Below are 18,194 nucleotides of genomic sequence, written 5' to 3'. Positions count from 1 at the left end.
GGACACCTGCTGTTTCAAGTTAAAGTAAATATTATATGCAATCAAGATCACCAAAAAGTGACGGAATCCACAAGTTCGATAAAGCTCACCCAGTGACGACTGTTGATTGTGTTTACAAGCGATTTAATGATTAATTGATATAGAAACCATGGATTTGATGAATATTGATCGGATAATTAGTGACGTCAAATGGATGCACAATGTCATTAATTTGATAAAAGTAACAGGGAAATATAAACAAGTATATATGATATAGATGTTAGTTCTGTTCAATGACCACGCACGGCGATAATGAAAAATGTTTGCAGCATGATTAGTGATAATGGAGTTCAATGTTCTGATGGTGATCTTCACGAATCCTCGCGTGGTGAAATGATAACACACAGATGGTGAATACTTCAAGTAGTCCAGGTATCGAGTGCGCGTGACGTGTAGAGCGAGTGACAAAATGATATTAACTAAATCCTAGATCACAGTAATACGTTAGTAATAAAGTAGTCGAGATCGTAAATGGCCAATGAAGATAAAAGGTTCGCTAAATGTGTCTTTGAAAATGACACACACTATCGTGCAAAACAGGGAAATGAATAGGAAAAAGTGAAAGTGAGAAAAACCAACAAACAGAAAACGGAAGGATTAAGACTGATGAGGAAAATAAGAAAGCGGGAAGGAATATACACTCATTACACTGCAACGAAAAATAGGGACTTTTGCCAACATATCATTGAATAGACAAATCACATGGCGATCAGAAAAGATGTAGAAACGTCAAAGTAAAATGTACTACACGAACGGGTTGCCTAGTTTAGGTGCTTCTTGAAGAATCTTTTGAGTCATGAGAAAATATGCGGTTTGCACCGAAGACGGATCACCGGTTATAACAACCTTACGATTTGTTGTACCAGTAATGTATTCCCCTTTATTTGAGACAGTGATTACGGCACTACTGAATTGTATAAACTCATTGAGAGTTTTACCATTTTTCCCTAAGATTATTCCGATCAAATGATCAGGAACGGACATTTCATATGTCGCTGTTGTAGTGATTGCGTTGTTAGTGTTACCCCCAAGTTGTTGCATACCCAGCATGGCGCTTAGTGGGTTACCAGTCCCCAGAGGGTTATTTTGCATCAACGAGTTAGAGGAATTTGAACTGAGTAGGTTGGCTTGGGCAAGAAAATTGGAGGGAGATGTTTCTTGGTTGTTTGTAGTGAGACCAAGTAGTTGGGAAAGATTTCCTATTGCCGCCATAGAAGATGCTGGGTTATTCTGATAACCGGATTTATTTTTAGTAAAGCCAGAGTAGTTCAGGTTTGTATTTTGTCCATGTTCTGGGTCCTCCTGACATTTGGTCACCACTGCAGATGTAGCCGCCCTTACTTGGTCATGTTCACCTGTGATAGTGACAACTCGTTCACCAGATATTTCTGTGTCCTTCTGTGAAATCTGTAGTTTGGCTCCAGTCTCTTCAGTGATACTACGAATGAAGCTACCACCCTTTCCTATCACCATACCTGCAGTTGAGTGTGGTACAATGAGTTTGACCATGTTTGCACGTTCAGATGGAGCACTCCCTCGGCTTGGCAGTTCACTGCGGACCTTCTCCATGATGAGATCCAAAGTAGCAAGGATTTGATGAAGCTCACCAAAAATAATCACAACTCTCTCATTAGTGCCTGGAAAGAACTCATTTGCTGCAGAGAGTTTAAGTCGGGACCCCGTTTGTTGTTGTAGGATTTGTATTGTTTGACCCTTCTTACCAATGACAGAACCAGCAACATGGTTTGGAACCATGGTCTTTAACATAGGAGACTTTCCTATACAAATGTACACGTACAACAGATAAACATAATCACATCTGTTAACCCTTTGACAAAGTTTTGTCAATTGAGTTTAATTTCGTTTCAAGATTGTTGAAAATTTGCAACAATGATGAGTCAAGGTTTAAAAAACATTTTCAAGCTAATTTTTAACTTCACCATTTTGCTGTGAACTAAGCAAGCCACTTTTCTTCTAGGTTCATCATTATCAACCATATAAAGCAACATCAATTATAAGCATAAAAGTATCAACGGAAAATTGGTGAAGTTTGAGATGGGAAATACAAAGTAAGGCCTTATGTTCAGCTTTTTAAAATTGTCGTTCTTCCTTCATCCCCGAAGATCTTGTATATTTTATCATACTATGATTTTATTGAACACATAAAATAGACATTAAAATAAGCCATGTCTCGTTTTGTCATTTGGAAGTACGTGAAGTGCTGCTTTTGATGTCAAACAATTGAATCATTCGTCTATATAAAGAGCTTCACCAGCTTTTATCAGCTGTTATATATTCGATGAACACAACCCGTCTAATCAGCAAAAATTTGTTCATGCGAAACTTGACGTTTTTTTTCAAACGAAGCATGTCGATAATATTACATCAGTAAGGCCTCATTCACAAGACACATTCATAGCCATTACACTTTACTTAAAACGAGTAAAATTATGAACGGCATATCAACTGCCTTTCGTAATCGTTACCTTTAGCGTGAGATGTATAAGGAACATAGAGCGGCCTGTCTATTTGATCTATATTTTCGTCCATTGAACATAACTCGTTTTGAAACGGACTCTTGTTGATATTGGACTATTATAATGCGAGATGGACTTTGGGAAGTGCAATTAAATACCGAGGAACCCAAATAAAATTGTATGTTTATCATTTTCAACCTATTCCGAGCTTAATTTCCTTTCAGGCTACGACTTAACGATATCGAGGCGCCTGTCATAACAAAACACTAAAGTATTTTGTGAGAAATATGCACTAAAGCGAAAGCCTAGGCGACAGATAAGGAATCATGAACATCGTTTGCATTCTTTCATAAGGCAGACGCATATCACGAATGCACCCTAGAGAACTTCAACACATCCGGTTGCATTGCACAACAAACAACGTGACATTATCTAAATTTAAGCGCGTGAAACACTTATAATGAGTCTAGCAGCTTCTTACCACCAGAATTCGCCTTTTTCGAACAAACAAAGTCTTCTCGATCTGTTTCCAAAGCTCTCTTGTTTCTTTCATGGCCCTGATCGTTTTTTCTTTCACTCTTATTTAACCCATATTGAGTGTCATTCAAAACAAGCGTTTGGTCCGCCATTTTTCATAAATTGAGTGGGATATTCATGATTAACTTGACACGCATGCCCAGTAGCTTCCCACGCGTGCACAACTGGCTTGTTCAAAAATATGTTCAGAACATTCCAATAATTTAATATTTCCTTGCAAATTCGTTTCTCTTTTTCTTTTCTCAAAAAATATATGAAGATATCAATATAATGGCTCTTTAACAAGTCCAACAAAAAATATTTTCATTAATCTATTCACATGTTAATGGGGTTTGATATTGAATATTTCGAGTTTTGACCTTAATAAATGTTCCCATAAAACACGCATGCGCAGTCAGTAATCCATGATGTTGCTCAGGCAGGCAACAACAACAACAACGATAACAACAACAAAAACAAAAGAAGGGAAATTTCTCGGCAGTTGTGAATTTCATTCATAATTGAACTTCAGCTGAAGCAAATACTTCATGTTTACTTGCGCCACATCGTAGACAATGTATCTGAGAGTTCGACTTAAGGAAAATCTTAAACCATGGAAAGAAAATTCTAAACTAGGACAATCAGCGTGTTGTATACAACAGTGGCGTAGCCAGCTCGCAAGTTTGTTTATGCTATGTAAATATTTTCGAGTTCAGTAAAATGGATAGATTTCTAAAGAACAATGCATAATGCAAATGATGAAAATTTTACATAACACGAACTAATTTGCGGGCTGGCATAAAACCTGTTCCCTTTTCTCGGACATCTACTAAGAGACAAATATGGATGAGTTTAGATAAAAGGATACTCATTGTAAAGAAGACTTGATTCCTCGATGACTGTGTCGATTCCTTTACCACAAGGAACAATCGTCCCATCCGTCATTGTGAGATCTGATGTTGGATCGGGCGCTGTCCTACCACAACCTGAGACGACAAAACATGCAAGAGCTTGAGTACTTCTTTAAATATTTTACATCATCAAAACAGAAATCTCTTTTTAGAGACTACAAACCTTTAACACTGTGTTTACCCGCTGGAAGTTTCTTGATAAACTTTGCTGATGTCAGTTCGTGCCTTAAGAAATGAGATCAATATTGAAAAATCCTTTTGAACAAGTTTGACGAATACTAGCGCACACAATAATTGACAATATACCCTATTCTTTATGATTAATGGCAGTAAAACATACAATTCTCAATGACTAATAACAGTATAGCAGTACACTTCTCTATGTTTGATTTCAATATAACCTACACTTATCTTTGATTATGGTATAACCTACACTTCTCTATAGCTGATTACCGTAAAACCTACACTTCTTTATGTTTGATTACTGTATAAACAACTCTTCTCTATGTTTGATTACTGTACAACCTACACTTCTCTATGGCTGATTACCGTAAAACCTACACTTCTTTATGTTTGATTACTGTATAAACAACTCTTCTCTATGTTTGATTACTGTACAACCTACACTTCTCTATGGTTGATTACCGTAAAACCTACTTCTCTATGTTTGATTACTGTATAAACTACACTTCTCTATGTTTGATTACCGTACAACCTACATTTCTCTTTGTTTGATTATGGTAAAACCAACACTTCTGTATGGCTGAAGATTCAAATTTCAAACGAAAAACTATTCAAAGGAAACGATTTCCTGAACTCGGTAACTAATCAATGGCATAACTGTATACAGGTATTCTGTGATTACTGCTTACATGTTTCCTAGTGCAACTTCGCATAACAGCATGAGGCCAACTGGGTTAGAGTAGGTTGTATTACAGTAGTTGGCTGATTTAGATACCATATCTGCAAGCATAAAGGAAAAATTAAAGAAAGCTGAAGAACCTCATTAAAATACAAACTTGAATCGCTACCAGCAAAATAGATTCCTTTACCAAACATATAACCAGTCTAAAACGAAGTTGAAAACTAATTCACATCTTGAACAATGCGAATAATGTATGGCTTGTGTAATTGACTATGAAACATGGTAAATAATATTTTCATCACATACGACTGGGGCCTCAGGAGGAGCAATCCTTAGACCTTGAGATAGTATACCAGCAAAGTTTGTGGTTCTAGAGCCATGCCAAAGTAATCTACGATTAGGAAGTTCTTTAAAAGGTTTATAACGTTTTGTTTCACTTTCGCGATCAATCTTAAAAATCTTGAAAACAAATCAAGGACGTTAATAATGAAATTTTATGAAATGAAATCCCATCAACGGAATCTACTTTTCCTCTAAAATACAAGCAATCCCTCACATACCTCCTCAATTTCCAACCGATAGTGTCGATGAGTTGACGCATGCGTGTTACGGACGTATTTTTGAATGATGTCATATTCATCATCGTCCTTGTTTATTGGCTATGAAAAAATAAATGCATTGAAGAATCATGGTCTTAATAGGATTAAAAGACTTGTTTATTGTCTTACTTTAATATGACTGTTGAGTTTCTTGTAATAGGCATCTAAAGGATCTTCATCGTCAGTGGTTTCTTTAATCAAACTATAGGCGACCTCGATATCCAAAAGGTTTTCAAGCATTTCTACTTTATTCTGGACAGAAATACACATTCATTACCGGTCTGACCAAAAAATCAAAAATTGTCAAAATTAAAAAACACCTTGATCAAATTTAAGTTATCTAACAATGGCGGTTTCTTCATGCCAAAATCGTGCGGAATTAAAGTATAGAATCGGTTTGATGCATCAAGAATCAAGCCCTTGCTACCTTGCGTCTCGATGAGCTGTAAAATTATAATATAATAATTCAAGATCACATCGCCACAACATCGCTTTTATTTATACTTTTTGAAAAAAGTTGATACAGAAAAATACTTATTTTCTCATACTAAAGCTGTGTAGATCACTTTGCTATCATTTGCTTCAGAGCAACCAGTTGGAACTTTGTTTTTTACATCCCATTTTATTGGATACATAGCTGCTTGATTCCTTCACGAGCTTATCACATGATCACTGAATCTACCTCGTGTACAATTCTTCAAACTGGAATATATTCTAACCGTTTATTACTCCCTGAACATCTTTTTATTGAATTAAACCACATAAAAACATTCGCTATAGTAGCTACAAGTGCGAACATTTGCAGCTTAATTCTATTCGAGTTAAACTTTGAAATGAAAGCCTGTGTATTGCAACTTGAAACAGATTTCAAGAATTCTAGCTCAAACTATGCAATAAATCAACGTTGGGTTTTTACCTTTTGAGCTTCATTAAGAATGGCGTATCCACTTTCGATTTGTTTTCGTGATAATTTACCAAGAGGCATCTTCTTTAGATCAATCTAAAGGGAGGGAAAGAAATGTCCGGGTTACCTCCATATCTTCTGAATGATTAGGATGAACTGTGTTCAAAACTTATTCAAAAAGCAGTATCTACCTCAAATTCCAACATTGCCTTTTTCATTGACTCGATGTCAAAAATCATTTGTACCAATTTTGGACAGAAATCGGAAGCGTGCACTTGCTATTTACAGTGATGGCTTTTTCACTAGTTTTAACGTTATCTTCCTATGACAAAAACGTTAAAAAACTAGAACTGTCTCCAAAACAAAGACATAACAAAAAGTTCGAATATTTTAAATTCGAATATTTCAACTACAACTTTAGTTCTTCCATAATAAGCGAATGCCTTTAATCTTAATCTTGATCGAGTAACGCAGATGTCGTGATTTCAGCCGAGAGTCATTCAAAGACAATTCAAGCATTTGTAAAAATTATTTAAAAAATAAAAGATGTTTACTGTGTTTGCACAGGCTTATGCAAACCGAGGAGACCTTTAAGAGAACTCGAGAGCAGATCAGTGCAAGCTCGAGACCGAAGGTTGTACATGCTCGAGAGTTCTCACAAAACGTCTCAGAGGTTTGCATAAGCCAGTGCAAAAACGAAAAACATCTTTTTTTATAAAATAACAATAATGCAAAACAGACAAATTTAAAGTAAACGTTTTAATTTTTTCTCTAAAATGTATTCATGATCGATTTGCAAATTCTCTTCGATTGATTGATTGTTATGATTGATTTGATTGGTTGAGCTCAGATGTGTTTTGCGCAGGCTAATGCAAACACAGCTCTAGACCAATCAGCGCACGCGCTTCATTGTGTTTATTTCGTAACACTTTATATCATGGTATTAACTTGATGACGTAAATTAACAATGTCACCTTAAGAAATCAAAATGACTATAAGTTTCGCATTAAAACAACAACATTACCTGCCCATAGTCGATCTCAAGAGGATAGAATTTACCAGCTTGTTTAACAAAGTTTTCCGGTTTTTCCAATCATTGCCTGAATATGAAAGAAACATTTTAACTTTCTTTTTAATTCAAAAAGACGCACTATACATGTACAAAGACGACACCAGTTTTGCGCATATTCATGACAGTGGTTACGTATCGATGACTGGAAAATGTTTTATAACCAGGACCGCAGGAACGAGGGAGGGTGGGGGGTTACTTTGCCAAGGGCCTTCAAACTAAATAAACTGATGTTTTTCATTAAAGTTTTACTTGAACCTCAGATCCATTTGAAACACTTTATGCCTCGCTGTCAATAATAATTCTTAAAAAATGAAGCCATAAGTCGCCTGGAGAAATTTTTGCCCCGGGCTCTGCATTATCTGTCAGCAATCTGTTCATTACAACTACACACCTGTTTTGTCGAGATAAAGATCATTAAAACGTGCAATGGCGTCGTCAATATCGCGACCGAAACTCTTAGAAAAGATGAGTGATAGATTCAATGGTCACATGACAAAAAATTTATCAATAACCACAACACCAGATGAGCCCACCTCCAGTTTCTTTCCTCCGATAGCCGTCCCCACTCTTCCCCATGAACGGAATAGGAAAAAACTGAATTTATGAAAAATTTACAAGTAAAGTTTGATGGATATTAGAGGATAAGTAAATTACGATAAGGGACACGTAATGATGGAGGGGGAGAGGGGGTGATTAAAGGCATTGAAGGATGAGTAAAGAAGACATGAGACGCATGATGATGACGGATAAGTAAGACAATGATGATGGACGTACGTAAATGAAGGTAAGGGATCAATGATGATGATTCAAAAGGTGATAGGAATTGATGAACTTACGTTTTTTTGATGTCGTTCTTCAATATTTGAAGTTTATAATAGGAGTTTGTACCACGGGTAATGTCTACTATGCCCAGGACAGCGTTGTACACTTGACCGCTGACCTCATAAACATGCGCAGAATCAGACATTCCTAAGGAAAGTGAATGTCGCTATCTGCTGTTATGTTCACTAAATTATCAAGTTGAAACCTTAACGACAACATGAACAATGTTATTCTTCAAAAAAAAGTAGAGATCGGTTACCTGAGTCGGGATCAACGACTCCTCCGCCTTTTACTGATAATTTTACTTTCTTTTCAAGGGGTAAAACCGAGGCTGAAATATAATAGGTTGTAAAGCACTTCAACATGTATGAACAATTGATATTTGCAGAATACAATCGCACCTTGCGATTTAACCGCTTTCCTCTTCTTTGCAGGCCCATCGGTAACATCATAGCCAGTGGGTTGTCGGGAACTCTTGTTGGTACCCCACGTGACCAGAGCATGTTTGGTAATCGCAGAAAATAGTTCCTCGACATGAACAGCTTGTAAAAATTCTTCAGAGACAACGGGAATGTCAGCTTTCTCAGCATCTTGAATCTTTTTACTTTTTTTACTGACCTCCGCTGCTCGCAGAACAATACAAATGAGAAGGAATCATCATTCTTGACTAGGCTACAAGAATTGTCTCTTGAAGCAAGGAAGTTTGGATGAAAATAGGTATTAAATCCAATGCATGGATGCAAGTTACCTGCCGTGCTTATGCAACATGTAATTTCTCCTGATATTTTATTTTTCAGCTTTCCACCTAATTCCTCAATCTTAGTTTTTGCAGACGCCTGAAATATGACGTAATCCGTTAGTGGGATGTACTTTTCGGATATCTAGTGATCGAAATGATGTTTGTTAGATTGAGTAAAGAGAACAAACATTGACGAAGGTAGTCATATTTTTGTGTTCACTCACTGCAAAAACAATTCATAAATCTAATTTTAAAGTAAATGGTTTAAGCCCGGGAGTATCGTTACATGTTTGTAGATGTAGATCACACAAGAGAGAACACACATTTCCTCTACACACAATACAATGAAGTAAGAACCAGATAACAAATACGGCTAACCTGACGTTTACTCTTCATTTGACTCCGAAGATGACTACCGCTAAGGTTGTCGAAACGTCAGTCAACAACAACAAAAACAGTCCTTCTCAGGACTATACCAACCTGGACGATCTACATCTACAAACATGTAAATCTAATTTTCTAAAGAAATTAAAAATGAATGTAGAAAAATTCGGGTCGCCAAGAAAAGGCAAAAATATAATAAATAAAATGAACACATATTTATTTAATTAGCAGTTAATGACCTTGTCGGTTGTTTCAAGTTTACCAATAATGTTAAACGCCAGACCGCTTAACAGTCGCGCAGACCTAAAAAACAAAGAACTTGAAGAAAGAACTTAAAAATTTAACCGAGGATAGACTTGAGGGATCAATAAGGATAATTGGAATTTTCCTTCAAACAAGTAAGGATGTGATTTGCGTAATGATTCTATACTTATCAGTCTGTCTCGGAAACAATCGTTTTCCAACATTGAGTTTGAATTTCTTTCTAAAACGAAATAAGGAGAAAGACCCTCGGCAGGTTCATTATAGCTAATAAAATACACAGCTACTAAAGGTCAGTTTTTTATTACAGAAAGTTATGGTTCTCCTTCATTTCCTCCGGAATAATCCATTTAGTCCTCTCCGGATCTTTAGTAACGTTTGTGCATTTTGTCCATTCAGTAATATTACCAGTACAGTAATAACCATCGTTTCTAAAGTAAAATGAGTGATTAAATCATATTTCCCATTGTGGATTATATAAGAATGATGCTCATTACCTAATGCTAAAATGACCATCTTTGCACTCATTACAGCGTTTCAAAGCGCCAAACGCCAACCCATCAGTACATCTGTCTAACAACTTCGATAATGAAGAAAATAAAAAACCACACTGACGTTGATTGAAATTAATTCACATATAATGAATAACGAACACACAAGCATACCACATTTTCTCCGCCGTGACTTTTCTGATCATTTTCCGCCAACATTGCTTTCAATTCAGCAACACTACAATAATTCTTCAGCGAATCACGTATTTTCCAAAGTTTCTTACTCTGAGCCTGAAGGTAGACGTATAAGTTGCATGAATAACATCATGTAGGAGAGAAAAATGATTACTAGTTAAACAATGCTATGAACAACTGTGTTTGTAGCTAAAACAAATTTTTTCATCTGTTGATAAAATTAAGAAAAACCTTCAAAGCAGTCTCTTCTTTTTTTTCATCGTCTGTCATTTGAGCTTTTTCCTCCTTCATTTTCTTGTTTAACTGTTGTTTTTCAGCACCAGTTGCTTTTCGTTTCTTCCCAGATTTTTCTGTTGTTCCCAGTTTCGTTTTAAGCATCATCTGATCTTCTTCATTTAACATTGAAAAACCAGGAATCATTTCTGCAGTAAGACCTTCTGCAACATTCAGTTCACACCTAGAGTATTAGGTGTTTAAAATTTTACAGACCTTCATTGAAAGATATGGAAAATCGTAATATAGCCAAAAGAGAAACTTATTCAAGCAATCATACATAGAAATGCCAATTTACTTTGAACATACCAAAATAAATTGGTAATTAAACTCTTATCCTTTGCAATTCATGAAAAGCCATCCATTTGTATGGATAATATGCAAAAATTGTGAAAAAAGAATATTTCAATCTTGAAATACCTTTTCTCCACAAAACAATCAACATGAAACCATCGAGTCAGCATGGAGACTCTTCCAAATGCACTGGACTCTACACTTGGTTCCATGCTTTTACCAATACGAACTTCACCCTTGTGAAAGAAAGTTTGAATCTTAAGAGCGAAAACAACAGCAGATAATTACAGGTTTTGCACAATAAAAAACACAGTCCTTCATGAACCTTTGCCATCCTTTACAATATGCAACAAACCTTAGTGATCTTATCTTCACAAGATTTGCAAAAGCTCCTGTTGGATTTTGCATACTCCACAACAAGCATGTCATCTTTAGACAGACCATCTACTTCACAAATCCCAACAATCTCCCCCATCAATTTTTTTTTGATTTTCTCTTGGTCATCCCATCTTAGCAAGTCAAACCCATTGAACTCAGACACATCTGTTTTTTTGAACTTTTTTGTGAAAAAACAAGCGAAGTGAAACCAATTCGGCACCTGAAATGTCCACAATATTTGAGATGTCAAAATATTTTAACTTAGTGCAACATCAGTCATAAATCCATGATTATCCATCATCTTAATTGAGCTTTCTTGTAATTATAGCTCTGTTACCTTTCCATCGAAGTGAGGTGACTAAAAAAAGAGAACAAGTATAAAAAAATGCACGTAAAATATTTATCGGGCAGTTGAACCCACCATTATCAACGGATAACGTTATGAAAGCATTTGCAAACGAAGAACATACAACTTATAAAATTATAAATCAAAACATTCATGAAATCACACCAAAATCAAATTTTACACTTGTACCTGTACAATTTTCGCAATCCGAAGTGAATCTTTATCAATTTTTTGTTTGCATGCCTTGCAAGAGGAACGATTTGACTTCGCGTATTCCACTTGAAATGGCAGATCACTCGCCATCTTGTTCCACGTGCAATTTAGTTGAAGCCACGTGGTTACATATATGTTTGTCTTGGTCGTGTTGGTAATCACGACGATGGTCATTCATTTCAAAGAATGTCAACGTAGGTGGTGAAAAACTCTGGAAAAAATTTAAATAAAAGAATTAATTTTATAGAATGTGTTTCTATTTATTTGTTTTTGCCTTCCAGCGTTTCTGTTGTTTCTCCTGTTAGATAGTAGTAGTAGTTTCGTATGGTCACACCTCCATGTGTGTCTCATCAAGCCAGCTTGCGAAGTTATCATCTGCTTTGTGCACTGTTGCGTAGCCGCCTTCAATGCGTGTGAACGGACATTGCAGGATGATATGGTCCATATTCTGGTTGGTGGCGTTACATGATGGGCAAGTTGGCGAGTCTTTGTAGCCCCATCGGTATAGGTTGTTAGCTGTTCTGCCCTGTTTCGATCTTATTCGGTTACAAGTGCTCCATTGTTTACGAGTTAGCTTCTTGAAACCAGGAAGAGGGACATTTGTGGGATCTTTCATTAGATCAGCACCCCTTGGTTTATTTTCGTACCATTGCATGTTCCTTCCATGTATTGTTGAGGTCAAACGATTCAATCTTGGAGTTATAAAAAGGTTTTCGTGATTTAAGTCTCGAAGTAGTTGGGGCAGACTGGATAATAGTTTTTAGTGGAGTGTCAATTAGTGTATTTTTAATGCGATGATGTTGTTTCTGTGTTGCTTCCTGTCTACGTATGTTAGGTGGAGCTATAGCACTCATTACAGGTAGCCAAGAGGTTGGGGTTGATTTTAATGTCCCGGAAATTGTTCGCATTGTGTCATTTAGCAATACATCTAGCTTATTGACGTGTTTAGAGCGAGACCAAACTGGAGCACAATATTCTGCAACACTGTATGATAGGGCAAGAGATGATGTCCTAAGTACCGTTGGAGTGGCGCCCCACGATGTTCCTGCCAGTTTTTTAATTATGCCATTTCGTTTTCGCAGTTTTGTGGCAGTGTTTTCAATGTGCTGTTTGTATGTTAGCGAGCGATCTAAAGTCACACCCAGGTTTAAGATAATGCAAGCCAGTTGATCGCCTTGTGGCCTAAATGTTTGATCATGTCTGGATAGATACCATCTATTCCGGCTGCCTTGCCAGCTTTCATTTGTTTAATTGCAGTGTCAACTTCTTGCTTACTAACTGGCATTGAAGAAAAGCTGTCATCCGGGCTTGATTTGTATAAGCGTTGGTATTCATGTCTGATTTCTTATTCGAATTTATGGATTGGTTTATGGGTGCTACGCTGTTTTATTTGTTTTGCGATATCTTCAATGTTAATCGGTGCCTCCTGTGTTGTTTGCGGGCGTTTATCTGGGTCAAGTTTTTTCAAGAGGTTCCATGCCTTTCTGCTTGAGTGGCAGAAGTCCGTGTTTTCTACTGTTTCCTGCCATTTCTTGCAACGTCCTTTTTGTAGAGATTTTAGGAGTTCCTCAGCTATGCTTTGGTCCTGTGTTTCTTCATATCTTTTAAGAAGAGTTTGACTTTCTTCTGTCCAGCAAGGGATGTAAGTAGATCGCTGGCCTCTTGGAATAAATTTTCTGGCACTACGTAGAATGAGTTTGGTGAAGCGGGGGATGTTTTCCTGTACGGGTTGTATTCTTGGGCATGTCCCCTGCGCCTGGATCATCACGTTGCCGTCGTGCAGGGGCTTAAGTACTTCACTGAAGGAAAACTAAGAATGATCCAAACCCGGTTTCCGAACTTCGATGTCGAACTCCCGGAACCACACCTCCAAACTCATGAATAGTCCTGTTAGATGAAATGTTGGAAGGGTTTTTGCTAGTAGGTCGAGAGCATCCTGACAGGCAATGCGAGTTTAAGACATCCAAGACAGCACGGATCTGGAACTTGGGTAGGAAGGAGTATTAAACAGTTCTCAAACAAGGGGAGTTAGTTTTTTCAAGATGGGGTGGCACTTCGGTAAAAGGGGGATTCAAGACTAGCATCTCAACCAAAGAGTTTCATAACCAATCCTGTTGACGCAAAAATGCATTGTATACAGACAAGAATGAGTTTATGCCAGGTTTTTAGCACAATAGACGCAAAAATATGAATAAGAATTTGAAATGAGTAAAGATGTAAAGGCTTTACTGTTTTGTTGTAAGACTATGTAGTATGTACCACATCTACAGACGATCTTTGTTATTGAGCGTTTACTTCATTTAGTCGGGGTAATCAATAACCATGGCTACCTGAAGAATTTTTTTAGCAGATAGTAACATGTAGTGGCTCTGGAATGACCGGGGCAATTCTTCCCGAATTAGACTATGTTTGTAAATGTAGATCGTCCAGGTTGGTATAATCCTGAGAAGGACTGTTTTTGTTGTTGTTGACTGACGTTTCGACAACCTTAGCGGTAGTCATCTTCAGAGTCCAATGAGGAGTAAACGTCAGGAGTAAACGAGAACCAAACTGGACGATCTACATTTACAAACATGTAACGATACTCCCGGGTTCAAACCATTTACTTTGTTACGAATAAGACTATGTTATTCATGAGTGCAAATAAAAACACAGTAAGTTTATAAAACAATTTATGAGGGAATCTTACGTCATCCAAAAGAAAACTTTGCTGGCGCCCTCTAAAATACTTTCATTGCGAGAAACTGTAAGGAGACACCAAGAAAAGGCTTACTGGCTTAGCTAAAGCAAATCGATGGTACCTGTTTCATCCGATAATCCAATATCTTTTCACGATTCCCGTGGCCTGAGCGCATCGCAGAACTGTCAAAGAAATTATTTACCTTACACTGTGGATTGCACAAAAACCTTTTATCGTCACCATAACGCACTTTGATAAACATTTTCACGAAAGCAGACATTACAAAATCAAAACATTAAGGGTGAAGAGGATGATAGGAGCCAGATTTATTTGCATTGCAACTACGCAAGGATTAATTAGGAGACGTTTGTTTGTGTAGCTAATCAAACTGCTTTCGAATGTTTGAAAAAGATTAACCTCCAAATGAATGACACGTAAAGGAAATAATGTAGTTCGAGTAGGGTTATTGCTGTCTTTCAATTGGTTTCATTGAGGTCACGTGAGTTAGCGATCCATCGCGTCCACCCTCGCAATACACAATTTTGTCATTATTATAAGTTTGTTTGAAAAATATAGGTTTAAGCATCATCCAAGCCCCCCGGCCTTTGTAGGATTTTGCGAAAACTGGCGATGTATCACGGAAATATGTATATGAAAATATCATTAAATTAAGTAAATACAGTGGGTGTATATTACTAAAACCCATTAATTATTATAAATAAGTAATCTCACTGAACTATGAATGTATTCTAATTTCATAATGTATGAATTATGAATGTACGTACAGTCTTAATATACATTGCAGAGTGATAGTTTGCCCCAAGATAAGTAAAACGAGTAGAGATAAAAATTATAAATAAATGTCAATGGTTTTGAGTTCTATAAGGAGAGAACATAAACTGTTCATACAAAATGGCGCTGTTGAAAGTAAAATGGACTTATCTATAAACACTGAATGCATGCGTGTGATGAGATTTGAACTGAATAAAACAAACCGATTTCGATAAAAGCAATTTTGGAAAGTGCTTATTCTATTAAAACCGTCTCCAAAAAAGACCAGAATAAAAAAAGGATTTATAGCTAATAGTTTATAGGTAGATTATTTTATGAATGTAGAAAATGACTTTCCGAGAAAAAAAACACCACCGAATGTTTTTATTTGCTACTTCTGCCCAACTAAAAGATAGAAACAGAAACACCACAGACAAAAGCAATTTTAAGCAATAGATAAATAATTCATTATTTGTGTACTGCATTATACAGGATTTAAACATCTTAACAAACGCCCATCGATTTAGCTAGCTATCTCACTTGAATTATAGCTATGTCGTGAAAGTGGCGTCGAAATATGCCAGTTTTCATGACAAATTGTTTAATCACTTTTCCTTGTTATAAATATCTTGAAGAGCATTAGTTTGTGTCGTTCAACGACTTTAATAACCTGACGAGAACACTTGTGCGAACTGGAGAAGACTTACTACCATCAATCGCTTCACATAAAAATGAGAGAGACGAAAGAAAAAAAGGAAAAACTGCAAGAGGTAAACAAATAATTTTTGCGAATGATTTCGTCAAACTTCAATCTGGAGATAATTCATATGATATTCATATGTTGTCTTTTCCAGCGCAAATCTTCCCTCTAAAGAATATTTTTGTTCTCTTTAGTTAGATACATACATCTTACAAGAATATATTTATCAAAGTTTTTTTTAACCTAAAATAAACAACCAGTCTTATGCACGTAGACTAAAGCGTGCAGATAAAAAAAACAAATATATCGAACAAAGAAAGAAAACGAAAACAAACTACTAATACTGAGAGATAGACAAAGACCATTTTCCTCAGTTAACTAAAGAGCATGCTGTTGTAAAAAGATAGACAATGACGTCTCAGACGTGGGACGTTATAAAAAAATGATTACAAGGTTTAATTTAACGCATTTCAGCAAACACTTTCATCAAACTTCAAATGAGGTAAGTATGTCAGTGTCACAATTATATCAGTTATTACACATCACAAACTGACATAAGGGACATAAAAGGTGTAATGTCACTTACTTGACAGTATTTGATCGTTTGCAATAACAGACAATTAAACAGCTAAACATAGCAAAGAACCTTATTCCATAATTAAATTTGAGAGCGTGTAACTGCGCGTTAAAATTAGAAAAGTAAAAAGGAAACTATTCATTTTTGTTGAATTCTGCCCTGTTTTAAAACCGATAATATTGACTGACGATAATTCAAAACAACGAATGCATCCCAAAACAGATGTGAATTAACATGAATTTCAAGTACATTTCAAGGATTCAATTAATAAATTTCGACTTCAAAGCAATAATAATAATAATAACAATAAAACTCATAAATAACAAATGAATATTTTTGGACGAGCGTTTTTTTGGTGATGCTGCAGGGAATAAATACCACTTGATGACTGAAATATTTTGCATACCATTAAAACATACGAGTACTTTACTTTGCCATGTTTAATTACGCTTTTTAAAGTTCTCAATTGTGCCGTGAAAGATTTGCGGTCTAAAAATACTCGATAAACGGGATTGTGACATTATTATTGTGTTAAACTTCCTTATCTCAAGGACGCAATTGTAAAAAATCACTTAAATAATACAGTGAGGATAAGGTACTATTAAAGCGTTTGTTTGTGGCATAATTTACTGCTAATAGGACAGAAAAATTTAGCGAGTGTCATAATTAGAAATAAACATACAATCATCAGCTTTGATGCCTGCAGTGAAAAAATGTCAACATGTAAAGGAGATGTCTTGTGGTAACTTGTATATGGCATATATACAATGCTCGCTAATAATTCGCTCATTTGAAGCGGTAGTGTTGTTGCTAAACTCGCGATAAATCTCGACGCATCATCACAGACAATAATGGCGTTGATTTCATTTTGCATCGAACGATTGTTGCAAAGTTAATAACAATTTTGCAAACATGAGGTTTAAATGATAGCTCTTCAACAGAAAGTGATCTTTTGTATTATTACTCAGGGTAACTGCCCGCCTTGCTGTCAAGTCAACTTTTGTAGGCGTTTTTTGAGACAGCATGTTGTCGGCCAAATAAACAAAGCCATTCGGATTCCGCGACTGGATACCGCACACACGCTGGGCTCTCAAGCACTTAAAATGCGCACCCTAAATAATTCTTTGATCTTTGCCTTTGCAGAAATTTTGCGCAAAAGCGCACGTGAGCAGTGGAATTTTGAATTCCTTTTTCTTCTAATCGGTTTAACTTACTCTAGAAATATATATGCAGTTTGCGGAGGGGTATTTAACTCTCGTTTCTGGCTTGCAAGCAGACAAAGATTGTGTTCGCGGCAGGCGACTGCATGGTTTTTGTCAATCATGATCGAGCTCAAGTGTGCTGTATTCTAGACATATTTATGATTTGTTTTGCGTATTAATTAACACAAGCGCGATTTCTGCCCGCTTGCGTTCGAACAAACTCGCTAAATACACGGAAATTATTGCGTTGCCAAATGGAGGAAATCGCTTGTCATTTCGTGAATTGGTTTAAAGGAAAATTTCAACTATGAGATTTGAAGGCGCTGACACGCCTCTCGCAACGACAGTATAACATGATATCATTAGTCAGACAATGTGAAATGTGAAATGTTTGAACTTATCATTTTGCATGCGATAGTAAATCAAATGTGATTGGTTGAGGAACTAAATTGTTTTTATTCTGTGGTGTTATGCGATAGCCCTAA

At 36.3% G+C, this 18,194-nt stretch overlaps 3 protein-coding genes across 5 annotated transcripts in view; 1 reads left to right on the top strand and 2 right to left on the bottom strand.

The window, feature by feature from the left end:
* Window positions 1-106: 106 nt before the first annotated feature.
* On the bottom strand, window positions 107-3,230 carry LOC124441035 (RNA-binding protein Nova-1-like). 2 transcript variants are annotated; one of them, XM_046991467.1, is made up of 2 exons: window positions 2,998-3,230; window positions 107-1,817 (listed from the first exon to the last, which is right to left on the bottom strand). In XM_046991467.1, the coding sequence occupies exons 1-2, from the start codon at window positions 3,143-3,145 to the stop codon at window positions 784-786; spliced, it is 1,182 nt and encodes a 393-aa protein (XP_046847423.1). In that variant the 5' UTR covers window positions 3,146-3,230; the 3' UTR covers window positions 107-783. The 2 variants fall into 2 exon arrangements, with proteins under 2 accessions (XP_046847423.1, XP_046847424.1); XM_046991468.1 differs by lacking the exon at window positions 2,998-3,230 and adding an exon at window positions 2,526-2,856.
* A 44-nt stretch (window positions 3,231-3,274) lies between these two features.
* Window positions 3,275-18,194, bottom strand: part of LOC124441028 (poly [ADP-ribose] polymerase 1-like) — a 27,353-nt gene continuing 12,433 nt past the window's right edge. Inside the window, 30 exon segments of the mRNA XM_046991450.1 lie at window positions 3,275-3,613; window positions 3,901-4,018; window positions 4,107-4,168; window positions 4,816-4,906; window positions 4,975-5,011; window positions 5,115-5,267; window positions 5,369-5,467; window positions 5,537-5,659; window positions 5,728-5,850; window positions 6,324-6,407; window positions 6,503-6,561; window positions 6,564-6,633; window positions 7,336-7,391; window positions 7,394-7,411; window positions 7,775-7,838; window positions 7,917-7,977; window positions 8,220-8,352; window positions 8,465-8,536; window positions 8,607-8,828; window positions 8,954-9,041; window positions 9,568-9,631; window positions 9,759-9,812; window positions 9,898-10,020; window positions 10,087-10,169; window positions 10,255-10,371; window positions 10,507-10,732; window positions 10,969-11,078; window positions 11,198-11,440; window positions 11,558-11,578; window positions 11,756-11,920. Coding sequence (XP_046847406.1) covers window positions 3,544-3,613; window positions 3,901-4,018; window positions 4,107-4,168; window positions 4,816-4,906; window positions 4,975-5,011; window positions 5,115-5,267; window positions 5,369-5,467; window positions 5,537-5,659; window positions 5,728-5,850; window positions 6,324-6,407; window positions 6,503-6,561; window positions 6,564-6,633; window positions 7,336-7,391; window positions 7,394-7,411; window positions 7,775-7,838; window positions 7,917-7,977; window positions 8,220-8,352; window positions 8,465-8,536; window positions 8,607-8,828; window positions 8,954-9,041; window positions 9,568-9,631; window positions 9,759-9,812; window positions 9,898-10,020; window positions 10,087-10,169; window positions 10,255-10,371; window positions 10,507-10,732; window positions 10,969-11,078; window positions 11,198-11,440; window positions 11,558-11,578; window positions 11,756-11,869 — 2,958 coding nt within the window. The 5' untranslated portion in view covers window positions 11,870-11,920 and the 3' untranslated portion in view covers window positions 3,275-3,543.
* Window positions 15,694-18,194, top strand: part of LOC124441031 (homeobox protein Meis1-like) — a 12,090-nt gene continuing 9,589 nt past the window's right edge. The window contains exon 1 of one of the 2 annotated variants that reach the window (XM_046991459.1): window positions 15,694-16,000. In XM_046991459.1, the coding sequence (XP_046847415.1) occupies window positions 15,962-16,000 (39 nt within the window). In that variant the 5' untranslated portion in view covers window positions 15,694-15,961. The remainder of the gene's footprint in view (window positions 16,001-18,194) is intronic. The other variant, XM_046991461.1, reaches the window with a different exon arrangement.

Source organism: Xenia sp. Carnegie-2017, unplaced genomic scaffold (assembly GCF_021976095.1).
Source record: "Xenia sp. Carnegie-2017 unplaced genomic scaffold, XeniaSp_v1 HiC_scaffold_20, whole genome shotgun sequence".
In the NCBI taxonomy this organism is placed as follows: domain Eukaryota; kingdom Metazoa; phylum Cnidaria; class Anthozoa; order Malacalcyonacea; family Xeniidae; genus Xenia; species Xenia sp. Carnegie-2017.
This window is presented reverse-complemented; position numbering and strand designations above follow the sequence as displayed.